Raw genomic sequence first — 20,751 nt, 5'->3', positions numbered from 1 at the left:
AGAAGACCTCTGCCCCCCTACCCCCTCACCCCCAGTCACTTTCGGGGGGTGAGGGACATGTGACTCACGGGCCAGAACTTATATCCCTCCTCCCCCCGAAATCTCTGGAGAGGCCACACCGGCAATGAGATCTACGCCACAAGTTCAAGAATAGCATCATAAAGAGTGTGACTGCAAGACAGATCACATACCCTACAGTTACTTATTAATAATGAGGCGAGGACGTTCGGCAGTTGTGCACCGGAAGGTCTCAGGAGGGGTGCATCATTTTTAACTCCCAGGACCATCTCTGAACTTATCGCGTCACGCGGAAAAAGGGAATAAAAAAGTAATAATAATGAGAAATACTCCCAAACAGTAAGAACATTCTAGGTCAGCCCCAATTATGTGGCAAACAGCAGGGCCCCAGAGTGGCTCGGCTTTTATTTAAAGACAATCCAGGCCTTGACTGCAATGACACCGCTTTTATCGTCAGGGTGTCCAAACACAATCTGCAAGTCTAATAAACCTGAGAGGACTGTTTTACAAAAGAAAGCCCCCCCGGCCCCCACCCTCAGCCCCGCTCCATTTGCCTCCCCTAACTTTAATAGAAAATTCCTCTCAATAGCACCTTGTGCTTATTAAAGTCGAGCTCTGTGAGATGAGAAGTAAATCGGCTAAAATGACTGGACCGAGATCCTTTGGTTTCCCATTATTAAGACATTTCTCAGCGCAGTAAAGAGAAAGAATTGAATTTTCCTCCTGGACCGGCTCTGCTACCCGGCAATGTGTGCTTAGGGTTCATCGAGGAATATTAACTGCATCAGGGATATGATCCAATTGGCAATAATGCAGCTTCAGGTGAGGATTCTGCTTACAGTCTCCGGCTTGTTGTGGTCCGGTCTCCCTGATACTGACTGAGATTAACTTGTGTTTCTTGCACAATCCCCCATGAATCCCTCCCCCTAACAATGTCACACCACACCATCCCAGAGTCACAGCTCTGCCAGTGGAGGTACTGATTTTACAGATGAGATGTTTATTGAAGAAATCAAAGAAAAGAAGTCATGCTAAACTAACTGTTTTAAGGATACGATATAATTTTAAACATTAAACTACTAATTATGGTGAAAAGAAAATCCTTTCATGTGCACATATCTTAGAAAATCTATTCCCAATTGTTATGTACTGTTTTGTAAAATGTAAACGAGAATAAACTATGGTTGTACTTCATGCTCTACAAAATCTGACAACTAATAAACACTACTTCTCAATGAAAGGGGCAAAAACATTTTAGAAACATTTTGAGCATCATTGTGAATGATGCTCATTATTTTCAAACTCTTCTGATAATTTCCCATTTCTCTGCATGGTGCAGATTAATCAATCATAATTAGCCAGGCAGTCGGATCGAGTTAAAAATCGGCACAATCAGGGGTATTCAAGCACATTCAGCCCTGCTGTGTGCGTTCTCTCTTTTTATTTTTTAATGTATGACAGAACAGTGACACATCAAGGATAGAGAAGCTGTAAAGCATCAAAAATGTCTGCTTTTTGAATCATGTGCCTGATCTGGCCTTTTGACATGTTATTGACATTTTTGTGAAATTATTCCAAACGTCTTGTAGGTACAGCAGATACTGTGGACCTTTGTTAGATGGCATCAGCTTTCCACAAAACATCTTTTAATTCAGAGAGGTTTCTGATGGGGGGGGGGAGAGATGAAATGAAACTAGTTGCAAGCCAATGGCTGAAAGATAAGCCTGTGCAGTAACAGCGAGATTGGGGACACAACGCTTTGCAGAGAAATTAGGATTCCGCTAAGCTGCGCAACTCTGACTGATGTATCTCTGATCATTAGAGGGGGTTTGGCAGAAGGAGAGATCTGGGCTAGACCAGAGGGTCAACCAATCCTTAAACGCACATGCATAACCGGATCCCAGCTCATGTTCATGTGCTCCCTTCTTCAGGGTTGAAGGTTTGGCTTTAACTTATTTGTAGAGACCTTTGTAGAGGCCATTAGGAGCAGATTCTCCTGTTAGCCGGTAATAGGCAGGAATGGTACGTACTTCGTTTCTCCTGCTAGGGGAATTTGAATTCATCTGAAAGGTTCTCACACATACGTAACCGCAGCATGACAGCCAGCCAAGCCTCAAAAGTAATGAAGCACATGCATTATCATTACAAACTCGCAGAAAAGTCTTGTTTTCTGGAGACAGCTAGTTAAGATCTGAACCGACAGCCAGCCAGGTTACAAATATGGCACAAAAAACCCCTAGATATTGATATTAATGGGGCAAACCTGGTATAGGATATGCAATAGTCTGGAATCTCCAGATTTAAACTCCCCACATCTACTGCATAATATTCCTCCTCAGTCACGTGTGGGATCATACAAACAGAATAGTTCCACGCTGAGAGTTTCTGTCTGCTACATGTGCAAATTTGCATATAATTACTTTCAAAGCATTATCCTTCAAACAAGGACTGAAAGAAAAAGGAAAATGGCTGAATTTGTGTTCCATTACCTTCCTGAACTTAGTTTGTATTAGTTTACCATGAGTAAAGATTTTTCTGACCAGACATATTTACTCGTCGGCATTATCACCAGTTTTGAATCATCAAGGGACCAATGACATGTCTTGTGGAATGGGGATACACCCAGGTGGTTTGACGACTGTCTCTCGGAGAGGGATTACATCGAGAAACGTAACAGGATGCAAACCTGTCCGGCTGGAATTCTTGCTGTTCCATCATGTAAACTTGCTCAACCAGAAGGGGGATTTTGCCAGATAAAACGTAGATATTATTCCCACTGGCATGATAACATTTGTTATTCCAGCCTGCAAGATATGAGCGCTTAAATGTGTGCCAAAGAAAAATAACAGTAAAAAACCGGTGCATACATCATTACAGAAGTTTTTGAGGTATTATACACATTAGCTCACACTATGGTTAGAAACTGTTTTATTTAAGATTTTACTTAGCTGCAAGTGAATTTCATTCTGAACTGCTACAAACAGCTAAATGTTTTATATCATCAGCAGGGCGCATTAATCTTCTTGTTCAATAAATTCAAGTTCATGAAAATGACTACACAGCATAAGTCAGTAGCAATTACCAAGCTGCCTGCAAAACTCAATAAATGAAGTATTTATCGTGTCCTTACTGCATTACTGACACATACTGTAAACTGAAACCCACTTGACGCTAAAATGTTGCCATTCGTCTCGTTTGCACAGACAGGCCATTCCTCTTTTGTCCTCCTGGCCAATGGAAACACAATCTATCACAGACCGCTTCTCCGGTGTCACCAAACAAGGGGTACCCATAACCATTCAGACTGCACTCAGATAACAGCTTGTTTTCCTAGAAAAACTGACCCGGGTCATACCTCGGCATCCGAGCCGTGACATTGACTCGTTTTATGTTGCCTAGGAAACGCTACTCCTGCTAATGGCCTGGGAGTGCTAGCAGCGATAAGTCGGAAGAGCCTATTGTTTACAAACAGAGGTCAGGAAATGAGCAGATGAAACATCATCTATTTATTAACACAATATCTTCAAGCCAATCAACAATGTCAGGAAATGGAATGTGCTTTTAGTCAACACTGCAGATCCCATCTGTTTGACTGGTACCAAACCATGGACAGAGACTCCAGTATACTGTGCCCCAGCTCTACCCACGATGTATCTTACCGCAGGAAGGCCCCTCGTCTGATTGGTCTGCACAGTCGCTCCTCCCATCGCAGACACGCTCCGGTGGAAGACAGATGCTGGTGTCGTTGACACAGGGGTACTTGGGGGGCTTGCAGACGGACACCCCGCAATCCTTCTCGTCCGATCGATCCTCACAGTCCTGGTCGCCATCACATACCCAGTTCTTACTGATGCATTTGCCTGTGCGAGGGAGCAGGTGATGTTTATAAAGCCATTATATGATTGTTCTACTACAATTCAGGTCACTATCCAGCTATATAATTACATTATTTATTTAATATAATACGTAGCATTGGTGGAGACAGGCAGAGTGTCGTCGTATGTGTATCACAATAAAAATATTCTATACTTGTACTCTTTTCACATTTCCACTCCAAAATTGAGTCTTTGAAAAAAGGCACTAAGGTTAGAAGGGTTAAGCATATATACAGATGTGCCGTTGGATGTTATATGCAGGGGTGGGTTTGCTGGACCCCAAAGTGCAGTAACTTTCTGGCCAACATAGAGCCCCATGCAAATATGTGCTTTGAGTGGTTTTAAACATTGCCACTGGTAGGTTTCTGTTTTACAACGTTCATGATAAAGGGGTGTAGTGAACATACGCACATCAAAACGTACCAACTGCATTCATTGTGTTACAGTGGTCTACTGAAACACCTTCACTAACAGTCATCGCGGAAACGTTCAACTATTTTTAGATAATGTTCTGACTGCTGCAGGTTTCAACAGTAAGATTTGGCTTTAAAATGCTCCGTGGGTACAGATGCCCTCCATATCGTTTCCTGACAGCCCCGGCTTTCCGCGCTGCCGCAGCGGAGGACCGGCGTACACACAGTGGTGCGATGCCATGACCGATACGCTCGCCATTCGCCGTTGCCTGGGTGATGCTGCACGTCGCACCACTGCCTGCCGCGTGCGGACCAATCACGTTGTGGCCCTATTTTCGTCTCATCCGGATCAGTTCGCAGCGTACACTCCACAAACTGTGCACGGTGTAAAACATACAGGCAACTTCAATGTACAAATATATTGTTAATACAGGCATATTACTGGGTTTAGGAGAAATAGTGACAATTGCAGTGTCTAATTGTAGTGCCAGGTGCTGAATCAAATGCATCGTGAAGGTCAAGCTCACTTTTATTACATATGGCAATACAAGTGCCATAAAATTAGTGTTGTGACCTTTCAACATAATCATCTGCATAATCATCTTGAACTGACTTTGAACTGACAGCAAGGGAGCGTCTTACCTACCCAAACACAGATAACACATACAGACTAGGTCTTACGGTTTAGGCTGCCAATTTTGGTTTAGGGATTAATACTAATACGAACACTAATAATAATAAGAGAAAAATCCAAACAAAAACAAAAGTGGTGCTATGGAGCTCTAATAAATCAATCCTCCAGAAATCCATATATTTATTTCCCATACCTGCTGATCCAGTGTAGGATTGTAGCGAACTTACAGTCAGCATCTCATTTTACATTCAATTTAACTTTCATGGATGAATATTATTATACTATCTATCGATCGAGCAATTGATCTTGACTGATCAGTCAATTTGGATGTTATTAGAACTGCAAGGTTACAGGTAAAAAAAAAAGTTTTATTTTTTCTAAATGTAGGATTACAGGGTTACAATTTTATTAAATTATCCTGAAACCGGCTCATTCAATTAGAACTTAATCCAAAGCAAATGATCTAAGCGTAATAATGCAGAGGAGAGAGTTATTCCCAGAACTCCCAGAGCTCCCTCCGCAGTCATGGATAACACATTCACTATATTTGAGGACAAAGAAAACAACGACATTTGGTCTGGAGCATCTTAGCCTCACCTTTCAAAGTCACTCCAGTACGAATAGGTCATTTTCCTTTTGTGAATACAAATCTATTCCAGAAAAATCCAAGCAGACCAACCCACCTACTACTCTTGGGTCATTTTAAATGGAACACGCCGAGGGAATTTTGCACATTACCGCACCTGAGACTCTACAGTAAGTTTGGCATTTCCAATAAGACTAAACAGAAGAAAAGTGTTGTGCAGCATGAAGTGCCTGTAATTAGCAAGCAAATATATGGGGTCTTTTTACAAATATAGAGGGGTTGTGGGGCAAGCCAGAAACAAGATTGCCGGCATTTCTGGAGAACGATGAGAAGTCCCGTCTATCACAGGATGAGAATAATTACAGAACACAGGAGAATCACGGCGCCGTTACGGGAGCACGGTTATCGGCCCACAACAATAGAGGGGATAATTAAGCATGCTGAGACCAGAATGTAAACAGTACCGTCCCGAATTAGGAGACACACTGATGTTCGCCATCAAAGGAAGCACACCTGCAGTGACTCGATTATCTTTTCATGAATGTAGCCTCTGCGTCTAACGGGTTTTGTTTGTGTATGCCTATGTGCTACAGGCAACGTTGCCATTGTCTGCCAGTCATAAGAACGACCACCGAGGGGACAATAAGGCCCTGCATAATGTGGGGCAAGCACATTTAAATCAAGGCTATCAGAGCAGTGCCGGAGGTCCATGTTAAACCCTAAATCCAATGCAATCAACCCTTAACTATGTTTCACAGGAGGAGTTTGTTTGCTTGTTATTATTATACTGATTTACATTATTCTGCTCTAATGAAAATATGTTTGAAAAGGTTACACGTGGATCTTTGGTAATATGGCAAATTAAGACTAATAAGCAGTTGGTGTTCTCTTAAACAATAAGAAGACTGTGTACCTAAGAGCTTTATTAAATAAGACTCACAAGGTAAAAATCAGCAGAGTGGAATAAATTCAATCCCAGACAGAACTAGGAGTGAATTATTGTACAAAATAACTAAACCACACAATATAAACAAACAAACTTCCCCTTTAAGCTGATCATTGTCACTCTCTTAGATCTATTCTTCTTTGTATTCACGGTACAGAACAGTCTACAGCACTTTAACATAAAAGTGCATTATTTATATGACTACTAAACAGGCCATGGACTGAACAATACCCAGGAAAATAATCATAACTAAGCCCCGGAAACAGTGTTCTGATTATGCAGTATTTTATACATATGACAGGACCTTTGGTGCCATAAGTGCAGAATTACCGATGATCGACTTTCGCTTACAGCCAGGCGGACGATACGTTTCGCCGTATGCATTACATTACGATCCGACCTGTGAATTTCGGAAAACAATAAAGCACCTTTACACCTTTTCTGAGTCGCACACAAATGTGTTTCATTCAGCTTTCATGGGTTTCGCAATTTCCGAATGTTTCTTAATGATTATTATTTTGAGCAACAGAGAAACAGAACAAAAAATGGTCTCCTCTGTGAAGGGCAGCGAGCAAAATAATGGTGGTGAATCAGCGCAACTGGAAGCCGAACCGTCCCCTAGTCTGGCCAGAAGTGATGGATGGGCTTGAGATCAATCAAGCCTGAAATTCCTTCCCTGCGTTTGTGTTTCAGATCCACAATAAAGCATCTGCATTAGTCCTGAACGGGTCATTCCGCTTGAATACCTGGCGAGGGCTCAGAGGCAGCTGTCAGAGATTCCTGCACTTGTACAACGGAAGAAAACAAAACAAGCACCCTCGCTTGCAGAAATAGCCCCAGATTGCCCTTTGCTTTTCCTTCCCCTATTTTAAAGGGAATATAATGAAAATTGCAGTTGGGAATCCTCCTGGACTTCCAATTTGCCGAGAAACATTGATTGCAATCCAAAGTGGAACAAAAGACACCGCATAAAAAGAAAGGCCACAGCAACATGAAAGCTCTCCCATTCCACATCAGTGCTAGCCAACGAAGGTCCTTTACTCTGAGTCGCTCGAATGTTGTCAACACCCATTACCTTCCAGCTCTCATCTCCTCAATGCCAGCCGGGAATCAGTACAGTAGACTTTCATTAAGATCACTGGAGATAAGGTCATGGATACTCAATCCTCTGCCCTTCTGTCCAATTATCTCCGCTCACTTATCTCAGTTTCTTCTTAAGTATTGAGGGGAGGGGTGTCATTTTTGCGTGACACATGATAAACCAACTGGTGAACAGCCTTTGCTCAAATGCCCTCAAAAGATCATAAATCGTTGTAATGATTCTGAGTTATTCTAGAAAGAGTCCTGATGACTCACAAGTACAAGTTCCAGCCTCGCTCTCATGCCTCTTAACCTGGGTCCGGGATTTGAATATCTGCATGTGCTTGGGGAATAAAATTTCCCCTTGTGTCCAGATGTTTGCAGATGTGTGCATTTCCAATACCCCCCCCCCCCAAATCATGCTGATCATTATTGCCTGTGATCAGTATGATAAGCATGCTTGAACAAATACATTTGTGAAGAAATACTTTTAAAACTCACTGCCGATATGCCTCTGTCATACATAAACCATTTATAGCCATGTGTTTGTTTGTTGTTTGTTTGTTTGTTTGTTTGTTTTTATGTGGCACCAGAATTGCTGCATGATTTATTTTCCCAGCAATGATGCTGATGATTACTATTGGCATAGCACCACAGGTCCCCTAACCTGCTGGATGTTTTAACGGAAGTGATTCCGGTTACAATGGCAGGACTCCGTCTGGGACTGGCGCCAGCCGTGTTATGACCGTCAGCCCGTATCGTTAGCTGCTACACTTCCAGCTGGCTGGGGCCACCTTCCATTCCATGTCCGTGAAAAAGCCTCTTTCTTACCAATGTCTCAGTGAAAGCAGTACCCGACTAACGTAAATAATCCGTTCCACAAACCTTTTGTCTAAGTTAAATTTTATGGAAGTTGGATTCATCTTCCCGTACCACTGTCACCTTAAAGCAAAAAGAGTAAAAGAATACTAGTAATACATGAAGAACATACATTAAACAAAAGAAAAGTACAGTACAAACAAACGTATAGGTGGGTATTTTCTTATTAAGTTCAGAACATAAGAAATTTACAAAAGAGGAGCCATTCGGCCCATCGAGCTCTTTTGGGGAGAACTTGACTAATAGCTAAGAGTTGTTAAAATCTTATCTAGCTCTGATTTAAAGGACCCCAGGGTTTTAGCTTGTGCTACACTAGCAGGAAGACTATTCCATACTCTACACACCCTTTCCAAGGCAGGAATGTCCTTCTTAAGGCATGGTGACCAGACCTGTACACAATATTCTAGGTGGGGTCTAACCAAGGAATTATATAATCGTAGTATCACCTCCCTTGACTTAAACTCCACACACCTAGAGATGTAACCCAACATCCTATAGGCCTTTTTTATTGCTTCCCCACACTGGCGAGAGTGGGACATGGAAGCATCAACATACACAACAACAACTTTCTCGTAATCAGCTTCCTTTATTTCCATGGAACCTATACAATATCTGTACTTTATATTTCAGCTCCCTGCAAGGATTACCTTACATTTATCTTTGTTAAATTTCATCTGCCAGGTACCAGCCCAGTCGCTAATTAAATCCAGATCCCATTGTAGCCTCTCTGCTGCTAGATCAGATCCGCTACACCACCCACCTTGGTGTCATCTACAAATTTAATCAGTTTACTGTACGTGTTGGTGTCAATATCATTAAGGTAAATTAGGAACAAAAGTGGCCCTAAAATGGAACCCTGCGGTACCCCACCATGAACGCAGGCCCACAGTGACACTGTGCTCTAATAACTACCCGCTGCTTCCTGTCTGTTAACCAGTTTTCGATCCAAGCTGCTACAGTTCCTAAAATCCCTGCAGCTTTGAGCTTAAGCAATAGCCGTTTGTAGGGGACAACATCAAAGGCCTTCTGGAAATCTAAGTAGATCACATCGTAGGCCTTTTTGTGATCAATTTCTCTTGTAGCTTCCTCAAAGAACTCAAGTAAATTTGTTAAACAGGATCTACCTCTCCTAAATCCATATTGGCTATCCCTCAGAATGTTATTTGAATCCAGGTAATCTACCATTTTCACTTGGATTATAGCCTTCATTATTTTTCCAGTAATGCTAGCTAAACCGACTGGCCTATAGCTTGCTGGATTACTTCTATCCCCTTTTTTGAACATGGGTGTTATATTAGCACGCTTCCAATCAACATCTACAGCGACAATGCAAGTCTACAGCTGTAGGTATATTTCAGTACATCAATATGTAGCACCTATAATACTATATTACTGTATAACACTATATTACCACACAATAATCTATTCCAAAGAATGAGAAATATAATTTTAGCGTCATTAGAGCATACCGACTCCACACATAAACAATTATAATATGAAAACTTACACTGATGGGCTGGCAACCAAACAAAACACCACAACTGTCCCACAATAGCAGCAACAAATAAAGTGCATTATGAAGAACAAAAAACACCAAATCAGAGCCCAACAGCCTTCAGCAAGGCTGGCATTCAGATATGGATGCAGCTAGGGGACATGTGTGTCTGCTCCCGGGAAGGAGTTACTGCGACTGGAGCGTGCCGGTGCGTCCCTCGGCCTGTTTTATGCTAAACGCTCCATTTTCATGAGACGCGTTCGGTGGCGCAGATCAATACGGTCTCCAGCAGGACACCTCCTGCGGCACACCTGATCCTGTACTCACGTGGGTAATCTGAAAATCGCCGCCGCCGCCCCCCCCCACCCTGGTTTCAATTACAGCGTGAGCCAAACACACTCTGTGCTATTTCAGGGGGTGTGTGGAGCAGCGTAAATTGATCCAATTTGATATAATAAATACAGTTTGCCGGGAGGCAGCGATGGGCTCACTCCACGTTGCCGCTGGAAGGCACCGGAGCTGGGAGTTTGGAGTAACCTGTGTGAACATGTTATGGAAGGGGAGAGCCAAATGTAGGACAAACATGGTGCATTCCAGACCCCGATGATGCAAACAGATTAACTCAGCCCACAAATACATTTCTTTTGAAATTCACTCACTGGTCACTTTATTAGCAGACCAGGCTAGTGCTGGACTGGCCTCCCTTTTACCTACAGAAACTCCCTAATGCTTTGTGGCATAGATTCAACAAGATGCCTGAAATATTCCTCAATGACTTTGGTTCATGTTTGTGAGCTGCACCTTCGTGGTGCGAATCTCCCGTTCCACCACATCACATAGGTGTATTGGATTGAGATCTGGTGACTGTGAAGGCCAGTGAACCCATTGTCAAGTTCCAGAAACCAGTCAGAGATTACATGAGCTTTGTGACATGGTGTATTTAGTAGCCATTAGAAGTTGGGTACACTGTGGTCATAAAGGGATTGACATGGTCAGGTCTCAGGTAGGCTGTAGCATTTAAACGATGCTCAATTGCTACTAAGGGGCCCTAAATGTACCAAGAAAATATCCCCCACACCATTACCCCACCAGCAGCAGCTTGAATTGATTAAACAACTCAGGATAGTTCAATGCTTTCCTGTTGTTTATGGAAAATTCTGACCCTACCATCTGAATTTCGCAGCAGAAATCGAGACTCATCTGACCAGGAAACATTTTCCCAGTGTTCCATTGTCCAATTTTGGTGAGCATGTGTCCACTGTAGCCTTGGTGTCCTCCTCTTAGCTGACAGGAGTAACACCCAGTGTAGTCTGCTGCTGCTGCTGCTGAAGCCCACCTGCTTCGAGGTTCGACATGTTGTGCATTCAGATGTTCTTCTGTACTACCCATTACCGTAAAGCATTGCAGAAGGCGGTCAGATCAGCGCAGCGCACCACCAAGACTGAGCTGCCAATCATCCAAGAAGCAGAGAGGATCCTCTCCGACCTCGGCCAGCCCAGCCACAGCCTTTTCATGCGGTACAGGAGCATCAAGACCACAGTGGCCCAAGTGAGCAGCTTCAGGGACAGTTATTATCTGCTCTTCACTCATTACTATCACATATACTTTTACATTATATAGCACAGCACTACAGCACTAATCACTTTTTAAATAATATCTTCCATTCACACACACACACACACACACACACACATATTTTAAATCATGTCATCCTGTTTTCCTTACTGTGCAAAAGTTGAGGTGCCTCTGAGCCTAAGAGTTTCATGACTGATAATGATGCTGCGTTGTTATCAATGTATGACAATAAATCTTGAAACTTCTGCATTATCTTGGTCGTATCGAGTGCATATCTGAAATACTGTTGCCTTTCTATCAGCTTGAGCCAGTCGAGGGAGAGTTTACTGAAGCCTTTTTAATGGTACATCGTTCGGAAGTTCCTTCTTTTAACATCGAACTTACATATGACATAGCGTTAAGGAGGCTTTGGGAAAATCACTCCTGGCCATTATCTGACCTCTGCCATCAACAAGGCATTTTCAGTGAACTGTTGCTTACTAGATGTTTTTTTTTTCCTTTTTCAGCCCATTCTCTGTAAACCCCAGAGATCGTTGTGTGAGAGAATCCCAGTAAATCAGCAGTTTCTGAAATACTCATACCAGCCCATCTGGAAAGAACAACCATGCCACGTTCAAAGTCACTTAAATCACCTTTCTTCACCATTCTGGTGTTTGATGTGAACATTAACTAAAGCTCATGACCTGTAGCTGCAAGATTTTCTACATTCTGCGGCTGACATGACTAGCTGATTAGATATTTCCTTCAACAAGCACTTGAACTGGTGTACCGAGCAATGTCACCAGTGAATGTATATACACACTGATGAGCTAATATTATGACCATTCCCATGTGAAGCGAATAATGATGATTGTCAAGCATATGTGGGGTGTGCTTGACCATTAAAACCATTCCATGGCTATCCAAAAGCAGCAGGGCTCGGTGTACACATTACTCACGACACATTACTCCCATGTTTATCATCGAATGTATCTGATATTTGTGCCAGAGTAGCGCTTCTGTTGGTTTGTACCACATGGAACAGACCACATGTACCTCGTTCACATCTCATATCTTGGTTGCTTAGCACTCAGCTGGCAGTTCATAGTTTTTCCCTCTTTATACCAATCTCAGGAGGTGCTCACCATGGCTGACCGTGACCAGCCTGCCAATGGATCGTGCTTTTTCCCTCTTTATACCAATCTCAGGAGGTGCTCACCACGGCTGACCGTGACCAGCCTGCCAATGGATCGTGCTTTTTCCCTCTTCATACCAATCTCAGGAGGTGCTCACCACGGCTGACCCTGAGCAGCCTGCCGGCGGATCGTGCTTTTTCCTTCTTCATACCAATCTCAGGAGGTGCTCACCATGGCTGACCGTGACCAGCCTGCCAATGGATCGTGCTTTTTCCCTCTTCATACCAATCTCAGGAGGTGCTCACCACGGCTGACCCTGAGCAGCCTGCCGGCGGATCGTGCTTTTTTACTCCTCATACCGATCTCAGTAGGTGCTCACCACAGCTTAACATCGAATACATCCCAGACCTTGGTATGCACCATTTTTATGAGATAATCAAAATGATTCATTTCACATGGGGTGATCATAATATTTTGGCTCATCAGACTATATTTAAATCCACAAGTATTATGTGTTTCCTCTATGAAGTTACTGTAAACATTTGGTTTGGTTAAGGACTAAAATACTGTAAAATCCATTTACCTTCCAACTGCATACTAAGTATACGGTCACAGGAATGCCTGCTGCCGTCCACAGTGGCTCAGCACAGGGGAACACCATGCAGAGGATGGTAGTCCGGTGTGGGGCATACATACACATGCAAACCCTCATACAGCATGTCCAGTGTTAAGCACCACAATTCCATTAGAGCAAACCTGTACAGAAGAGCACAGAGGCTGCAAAGTCCCTAGCAGGAAGGATGAGCTGTCAGAAGCACGCTGACACTGCAAACTGTGGCTACACACCTGACGCTTTGCAGGTGAACTTGGCCTTGGGGTCGCACACCTTCTTGACGTCCTCACAGGCAAACTCATCGCTTCCGTCCTCGCAGTCCTTGTCGCCATCACAACGCCAGCGCTCAGGGATGCAGGTGTAGTCGCTACCGCACTGGAACTCCTCTACACCGCAGTCGCTGCGAGGAGGTGGGGCTTAGGGAGAAAGAGAGACCCCCGCAAAACTAGTCATATGCAGACCTCCTGCATCAGCACCGATCCCCTCCCATCCCAGTCACACAACAATCTCCAGTATCAGCAAAGACACACAGTGACCTCCAGCATCAAACATCGGCAACTTTCTTTGTTGTTGTTTCTTTTTGGGTTGGTTACTGACAGTGCTGCTCTTCATCTTCAGTTAACGATCGCTGAATTGATGCACCTTAATTTTCCGTAAGGGAAGTAAAGACTAGAACAGCTGGTTATTACATGGTTCACATCCAGAGCTGCCCATGTGCTTTAGTTCTAACTAGCCTACTAAATAAGAAGGCAATGCAAACTGCACATCTTAATGGATGGACATCAATGGTCATGCATCCATGAAAGGCCTGTAAAGCTACCCTTGCAATAATTTTACTGTCACCATACACAGACAAAACTCCAGAATAACTTGCAAAACTTATTAAGAACTTACTGATGGGCCAGATAATGGTCAAATATCGATAGAAAATTACTCAACACTTTTGAAGACTCCTTAACCAGAATAGTAACTGGGAAACTTAGAAATGCATGCAACTTTGGACAAAAAAATTGAAAAAACTGAAAATAATAACCCAAATAATGAAATCCCAGTGGACTCACTGCTGTTTCACTGTACCGGAAAGCTGAATGAAGCTTAATAAAGAATCAGGTGGACTTGGGCAGTCTGGGAGCACTGGTTTCACTTCATAGCTATGATAATAACGCTAATGCTAAGGAGACTGACAAAGGCGTGACGTGTTCCATCACTGCTGTCAGGCCAACCACAGTGCATTTCTCTGTAAGGCCTAAGCTGACACCTAAAAGCTGTCAGTCCTGCCCGGGAGGCTGATTAGTCACGTGACAACCAACAGAGAGGTTTCATACAAGCGAGGCCAGTATTTCTTTATGTGCCTGACAAGCCTGAGAATAAAACATTCACCCTGAAACCAAAAAGAGAGAGGATGCTACCTAACATCAGCTCTAAATTAGCATAATACATTCCCAGCTCTCAGAGATCGGCTCATTTAATATCCCCCGGTCTGACACTGCCAACCTGCCTAGAATACATACACATCACAATCTAAAACATACGATGATTCAATTTCCTGCTTTGTCTTCACACATCCTTCTAGAGACTCCCAGACCCGAGCCAACGCACCTCTACTGGGTCGGCCTCTTGAGACCACAGAAGTCTGGGAAGTTGTTTGAGAGGAAGCTTTTGATAAATAGCTTCCTCATTTTCCTGACAAGCTACTGGGCTGTAAGCATTCTGAGCGCCCATATCTGCACCGCTGGATAATTATAGCAGATTAAAGAATCCAAATCCAGAGGATGCTTTACTAAAAACAGATAGAGCAGATTAATTTGCGATGAAGTGAGGACATACTAAACCTAATTAAGGTCTCTAAAAAGCAATACCAGCATATTCTTGCCCATATATTTTACAACTGCGTATACTAGTTCAGACTGTTGTGGGCTGGGGGGGGACTATCCCAGGCAACAGAGTGCACAAGGCTGCAGTACATCACGGAACACATATACACACCGTCATATTCTATGGGCAATTCAAAGGCATCAATTAGCAGCATGTGTTGGAAGAAACCAGAGTACATAGGGAGGACATGCAAAAAGCACACAGAGAGCAGAACCCCCAAATACACAGCTGATACAATATGAATGAAACTGTGTGTTGTTACGCTTTGGAAATATTCATAAATGGTACATCAGCAACACACCAGCACCCCCGCAGGTGGAATTCTCGTCGCTGAAGTCTCCGCAGTCGTTGTCGCCATCACAGGCCCAGTGGTCCGGGATGCAGCGTCCACTGGCGCACTGGAACTGTGCATTGGAGCAGGAGTGCAAGCAGCCCAACTCGTCGCTGCCATCACCGCAGTCATCATCTGGGTGCAAACAGGAAGGCTAGGATTAGGGGGAACTCCACACTGCCTACAGGGGATGGGGGGAACCCCAATCTGTGTGCAGAGAAACAGGGGGGAACGCCGCTCTGTATGCAGAGAAACAGGGGGGAACGCCGCTCTGTGTGCAGAAAAACAGGGGGGAACGCCGCTCTGTGTGCAGAGGGTTTGGGGGGAAGCCCACTCTGTGTGCAGCAAAACAGGGGGGAACCCCGCATTGTGTGCAGAAGGTCAGGGGGAACTCCAATCTGTGTGTAGAGGGTTAGGGTAGAACCTTGCTCTGTGTGCAGAGGGTTAGGGGGGAACCCTGCTCTGTGCACAGAGAGACAGGGGAGAACCCCGCTCTGCGTGCAGAGAGACAGGGGGGAACCCCGCTCTGCGTGCAGAGAGACAGGGGGGAACCCCGCTCTGTGTGCAGAGGGTTAGGGGGGAACCCCGCTCTGTGTGCAGAGGGTTAGGGGGGAACCCCGCTCTGTGTGCAGAGGGTTAGGGGGGAACTCCGCTCTGTGTGCAGAGAGACAGGGGGAACCCAACTCTGTGTGCAGAGGATTAGGGGGGAGCCCCACTCTGTGAGCCCCCCTGCCCCCTGACTGGCTAAGTCAGCACCTCTGTAGGAGATAACAGCCAAGACAACCACCGATTTCCAAACGGTTGTGGATATATTGAGAAAGCCTGCATGTGGCGTTACTGTCCTACGAAGGACTTTTTGAATTTACAACGTTTTGCTAGCCACAGCCGCCCCTGATGGTGCTCCTCAAATGATCGCCCGATGGTCTGGTAACTGGCTGGCTCCATGGACAACAAATAATGCTCCTCACGCTGCCTGTTGAAGACTGCATCATTGGCCAGGAACACAACCTCCCAGCGGGAAAGAAAAGCTGCATTATGGCAAGCAGACGATCCCCTGGGAGAGCAGCATATCACATTTCATTACGTCTGCCTTCTAGTACAGCTGAGTGGTGCCAGGTCATGGTGGCAGAATGTGCCCCAGCCCATTACGGAGCGGCTAGAAGCTTTTACTCTGAGAATCAGCCACTCAGGGGAGGCTCCCCTGTGCTGTCACCCTGCACTATGAAGCGACGCAGTGAGGGAAGGCTGGGCAGACTACAACACCCTCCTGGAGCTGCCTGGATGCACCACAGTCATTACACAGCATAATAATCAGCATGCACACAACAAGCCTGGCAAAGGCGTCCAACCATTCAGCTCCTTTCTCACCATTTTTTTTTATTGATGCAAGATGTTCCTGACCCTCACAGGGATCCCCAGCCTAGCGTACGTGTTTGATGTCTTCTCCGCATACGTCACAGTCTTAAAAACCATATGTCAATGTTTTTTTTTTTCCGCCTGCCAAGCCAATACGCTATGTATTCCTGGCACGCCTATCACCAAAAGGCCGTCCAGATGCACACCACTGATTAACACACCGAAAATTACTGGGATCTCGCTGTACCGCGGTTTGAATACGGGTGAATCGAGGCCCAGCTTGTTTGCATTCGCACAATAAGAGGATTGCTGGCCTAGGACTCAGGCCATCCCTACATCAATCACACATGTATTGCAGCCACATTCTTGGCTTCATACACACACTAAATGATGTAGTGTTTGTGGAGCCCTCCCCCTTCCCCACCCCCCCCAGAAAGCCCGCAGAACAGAAGCAGCTAGGAAGGCCGCTGATGCTATATCTCTCCATTTAAACATCTGAATGCGATAAATGTACTGGTGCATGTGCTCAGCGAGATATATAATCAGCATCGGCAAATGAACAGAACGCGGAAACTCACCCGAATCACAATGCCACTTGGCACTGACACACCTCCCATTGGCGCAGGCAAACTGGACGAGGGGCTCGCAGGTGGGGAAGGCTAATGGAAAGTTCCAGAAACAAAATCACGTTTTACAATTTATTTGTAAAGACATTAAAATGCTTTTAAAAATCACGTCTCTTTAATTTTTTTTATATAAACAAACAAAAACAGACCAGTTTCATGGAAAGCAATAATAAGAACACGAGAGGATTTCATCAAACTGAGACAGAAATGTGTTTTGTATTTACTCCAACAATCCTGGATTCAACACTCTTACATATGACATATAAACATTTCAATTTCCAAGTGAGACTACAATATCAAACCTTTTTTATTGGTTAAAAGAAGGTCGTTTCAAAGTGCAGGGACTCAATATATCACAAATCGCCGAAAACCAGAAGGTGAAATCTTTATTATTTTCAGAATTGGGATGAGTACATCTGCCCTCCCGTTCATCTAAAAGGCACCGAAAAACACATCAACGAAAAAGTATAAAGACAAGGTTATCCAGCATCGCACGGAAGTTGCTTTAGTTCTGGTAAATTATACAGTCCTACAAGTAAAAAAAAATGATAAACGATCCAAGACCCTGGGTTAATGAACACTCCTGCAAGTCACGGAATTATATTTATTTATTGGAATTCATTGCTAGACCACTGTGAATCTAATTAAAGCCCAGGCAAATAACTTCAGGTGAAACTTAATCACGGCGGAGTGGCGGTGGCACGCTTTCACATGTAGGGCTTTCCGGCTCTACAGCCTTTCTCCAGACCGCCACACCCACAGGACTGCCTCACAGCGGACACCCACTGTCTCTTCCATCCACAGGATAAAAGATGTTATTGATGCTGACAAGTGAACAAGACGAAAAATGAATGGGTACCATAATTAAACGGCATTTGTCAGTTAATTCTTCTTGCAAGGTGGGAGGACTGGACACAGAGCGAACGCCCGTCTCAGTCAGCCCAGCTTACCAGAGGAACAGGGTTACATACGCATCTAGTCCGTTTGTCCCGCTAATAATTATATCCTTTCTTTGCTGTCACTTTCTGAGACCATTAATTTTCGCCCCACTTTATACGGTGGAGGTTACCGTTTTAACAAGCCTGACTCCGGAAATCTGAACCCGGCTCAATAAAACACGCAAATTAACCTATCCATAAAAGCTAACCGTGCGCTCGCCGCATTTTTCAGCCGGGAAGTGGCCTCATAATTCATGTGGCAGTTAAGCAAAAACACGGAGTGACTTTGGAGTACAGTGCACGCGAGCCCATTAACTTCACATACAGCGCGCCTGCTTACCGGTGTCACCCGGGAACGAACCCGTAAAAAGCCATGGGATATGAATACATTTATATCCCAGCTTTGGGCTGGCACACTTCGCACGCTTTCCAGAGGCAGCATCCCTGTCGTCCTTCTGGAAGAGTGTTAAAAATACAAACGCGGGTACGGAAAGCATAGCGCCCCGCGGTCATCGGAGGTGAGCGGAAGCCGATGCGCTTCTGCTGGAATCCGGCTCCGGGCTCGAGGCGGCGCGAGCGTGCGCGACGCCCGAGAAGCTGATATGACTGGGGAAAGGGGGAAAATAGAATAAAAAAAGAGGGAGAAGAACATGTCAGGGTTGCTAACTCCCATGCATCTGGCGTGACACTCAAGAAATCTTCCGGCAAATATATATTATTCCGTTATAGATTTAAAATGAACTAGGTCTTGGGTAGTTTGCAAACCTCACAGATTATGTACAAAGTAATAAAACTAAATGCGTATGCAAAGTCCCGCCAGCCACCTGACCAAAGTTATTAACACCGAAATGTTTCTCATAGTTGAATATTATTTAAGTAATCTAAGCATAAAGTTTAATTATACAGTAGTTGTTTGTGTCTGAGTACCCGAACGATCTGCGATGCACACCGGCCGTCACCGAGACGCTTGGACGCCATCGCCAGACCGGCTCGGAGCTATTCACTACTCCTCCCCTGCCGCTATTTATCTTATTTATTCACTCGTATTTACTTCTCTTTGTAATGCACCAGGGTTCTCTTACAATGGAGCGTGGTATAATTCACGCCGTTGCAGCTGCCCCTCTTCCTCTTTCTTGAAGTATACAAGTGGACTCCGCGGCTAATACAACCAGGAAAACACGCATCTGAATCTGAAATAGGGGTAGTAGAGCCAAATAAAAGACAGGCAAATTAGCCACTAAGGCCAGTGAACGTTCAGCCAAGATGTGCCAGGAAAAATATTTGGCTGGGCCATGACTAAGCTTACGGGAAATGCGGAACAGGGGATGCTTACACAGCCGGGATGTCGGCTGCCAAAAGGCAACAGAAACGAGTGTGTCTCAGGCGACTATACCACAGCATCCTAGAGACATGGGGGGGAGGCCTGCCAATGGCTTAAAGGCCAAAACGCAGGAAGCTCTAAAGCTATGGAATGAAGCCGCAGCGCTGTGCAGCGCCTTGAGGATCCGGCAGGCCGGACCGCTTTAGAAAGCAAGGAAAAGTTCACCAAATGCGCAAATTAAGCCTTTTTAAAGCCAGTATGTCAGCTCTAAGACAGCAGGAGCCATATCCAGTAACCCCTCCCTTCCTCTAAAGAAATTACAGAGTGAATAATTAGGTCGTGAAGATTCTTTCTCTGAAGTTACAATACAGGTCATATTGGATTTGGGGAAGAAAAATAACCCGTCTCTGTTAGTGAGATTGGTCAAGACAAAAGCTTTATTTCCACTAAGTGCAAATATGAAGGCCCCTGTCCATAAATTTCATTTATTTAGCAGACACTTCTATCCAAGACGGTATACCGTCCCAGGACCAACTGGGAGTTAAGGGCCTTGTCAAAGGACCCAATGGTGAAATCAGGGATTTGAACCAGCGACCTTCCGATCACAGCCAGTGTCCCCTAGTGCTCCCAACTGCTTATCCTGTTTTGGGTAAATATACATGTGTACGTGTAATGTATAACGTCCATGTGTCATATGACAGACAGTTCAGCTGGTGCAATCAGGAATGTCCAGGTGGAGTTTCGTGTTTGTCCCCTCATGCCCCTTGAGTCCCGCCCGGGTGTTTCTGGCAAACCGCAACGTCAGTCGAGTTATGCTTCGCTGCGCTCGGAGGCGCCCTCGGGAGGCGGGCAGCGGAGCGTGAGGGGGGTGAGCAAACGTTGGTTTGCAGCAGCCGATTCGGCTGTTTGTCCTTCAGCGTTAGCCTCTTGCGGCATAAAAACACAGGTTGTGAGAAGAGCAAAGACCCTCACGTGTTACACACCAGATCTGGCCTTGGCTTATAATGAGCAGAGCATAGGAATCCTTACTCATAAGACCAGTGGGGCATATGAGGATATCTTTCCAATAAAGTAA

At 44.7% G+C, this 20,751-nt stretch overlaps 1 protein-coding gene across 10 annotated transcripts in view; it reads right to left on the bottom strand.

The window, feature by feature from the left end:
• Positions 1–20,751, bottom strand: part of LOC125710026 (low-density lipoprotein receptor-related protein 1B-like) — a 339,401-nt gene that overhangs the window by 163,164 nt on the left and 155,486 nt on the right. For all 10 annotated transcript variants that reach the window (XR_007382901.1, XM_048979177.1, XM_048979181.1 and 7 more), the window contains 4 exons: positions 17,370–17,450; positions 15,406–15,570; positions 13,463–13,645; positions 3,678–3,878 (listed from right to left, as the gene is read on the bottom strand). Coding sequence is in view for 9 of the 10 variants with exons in the window: in XM_048979177.1 (XP_048835134.1) it covers positions 3,678–3,878; positions 13,463–13,645; positions 15,406–15,570; positions 17,370–17,450 (630 nt within the window). In the remaining variant the exon portion in view is untranslated. The remainder of the gene's footprint in view (positions 1–3,677; positions 3,879–13,462; positions 13,646–15,405; positions 15,571–17,369; positions 17,451–20,751) is intronic.

This window comes from Brienomyrus brachyistius, chromosome 16 (genome assembly GCF_023856365.1).
Source record: "Brienomyrus brachyistius isolate T26 chromosome 16, BBRACH_0.4, whole genome shotgun sequence".
NCBI lineage: Eukaryota > Metazoa > Chordata > Actinopteri > Osteoglossiformes > Mormyridae > Brienomyrus > Brienomyrus brachyistius.
The sequence above is the reverse complement of the archived record's forward strand: the minus strand, read 5'-3'. Positions and strand labels throughout refer to the sequence as shown.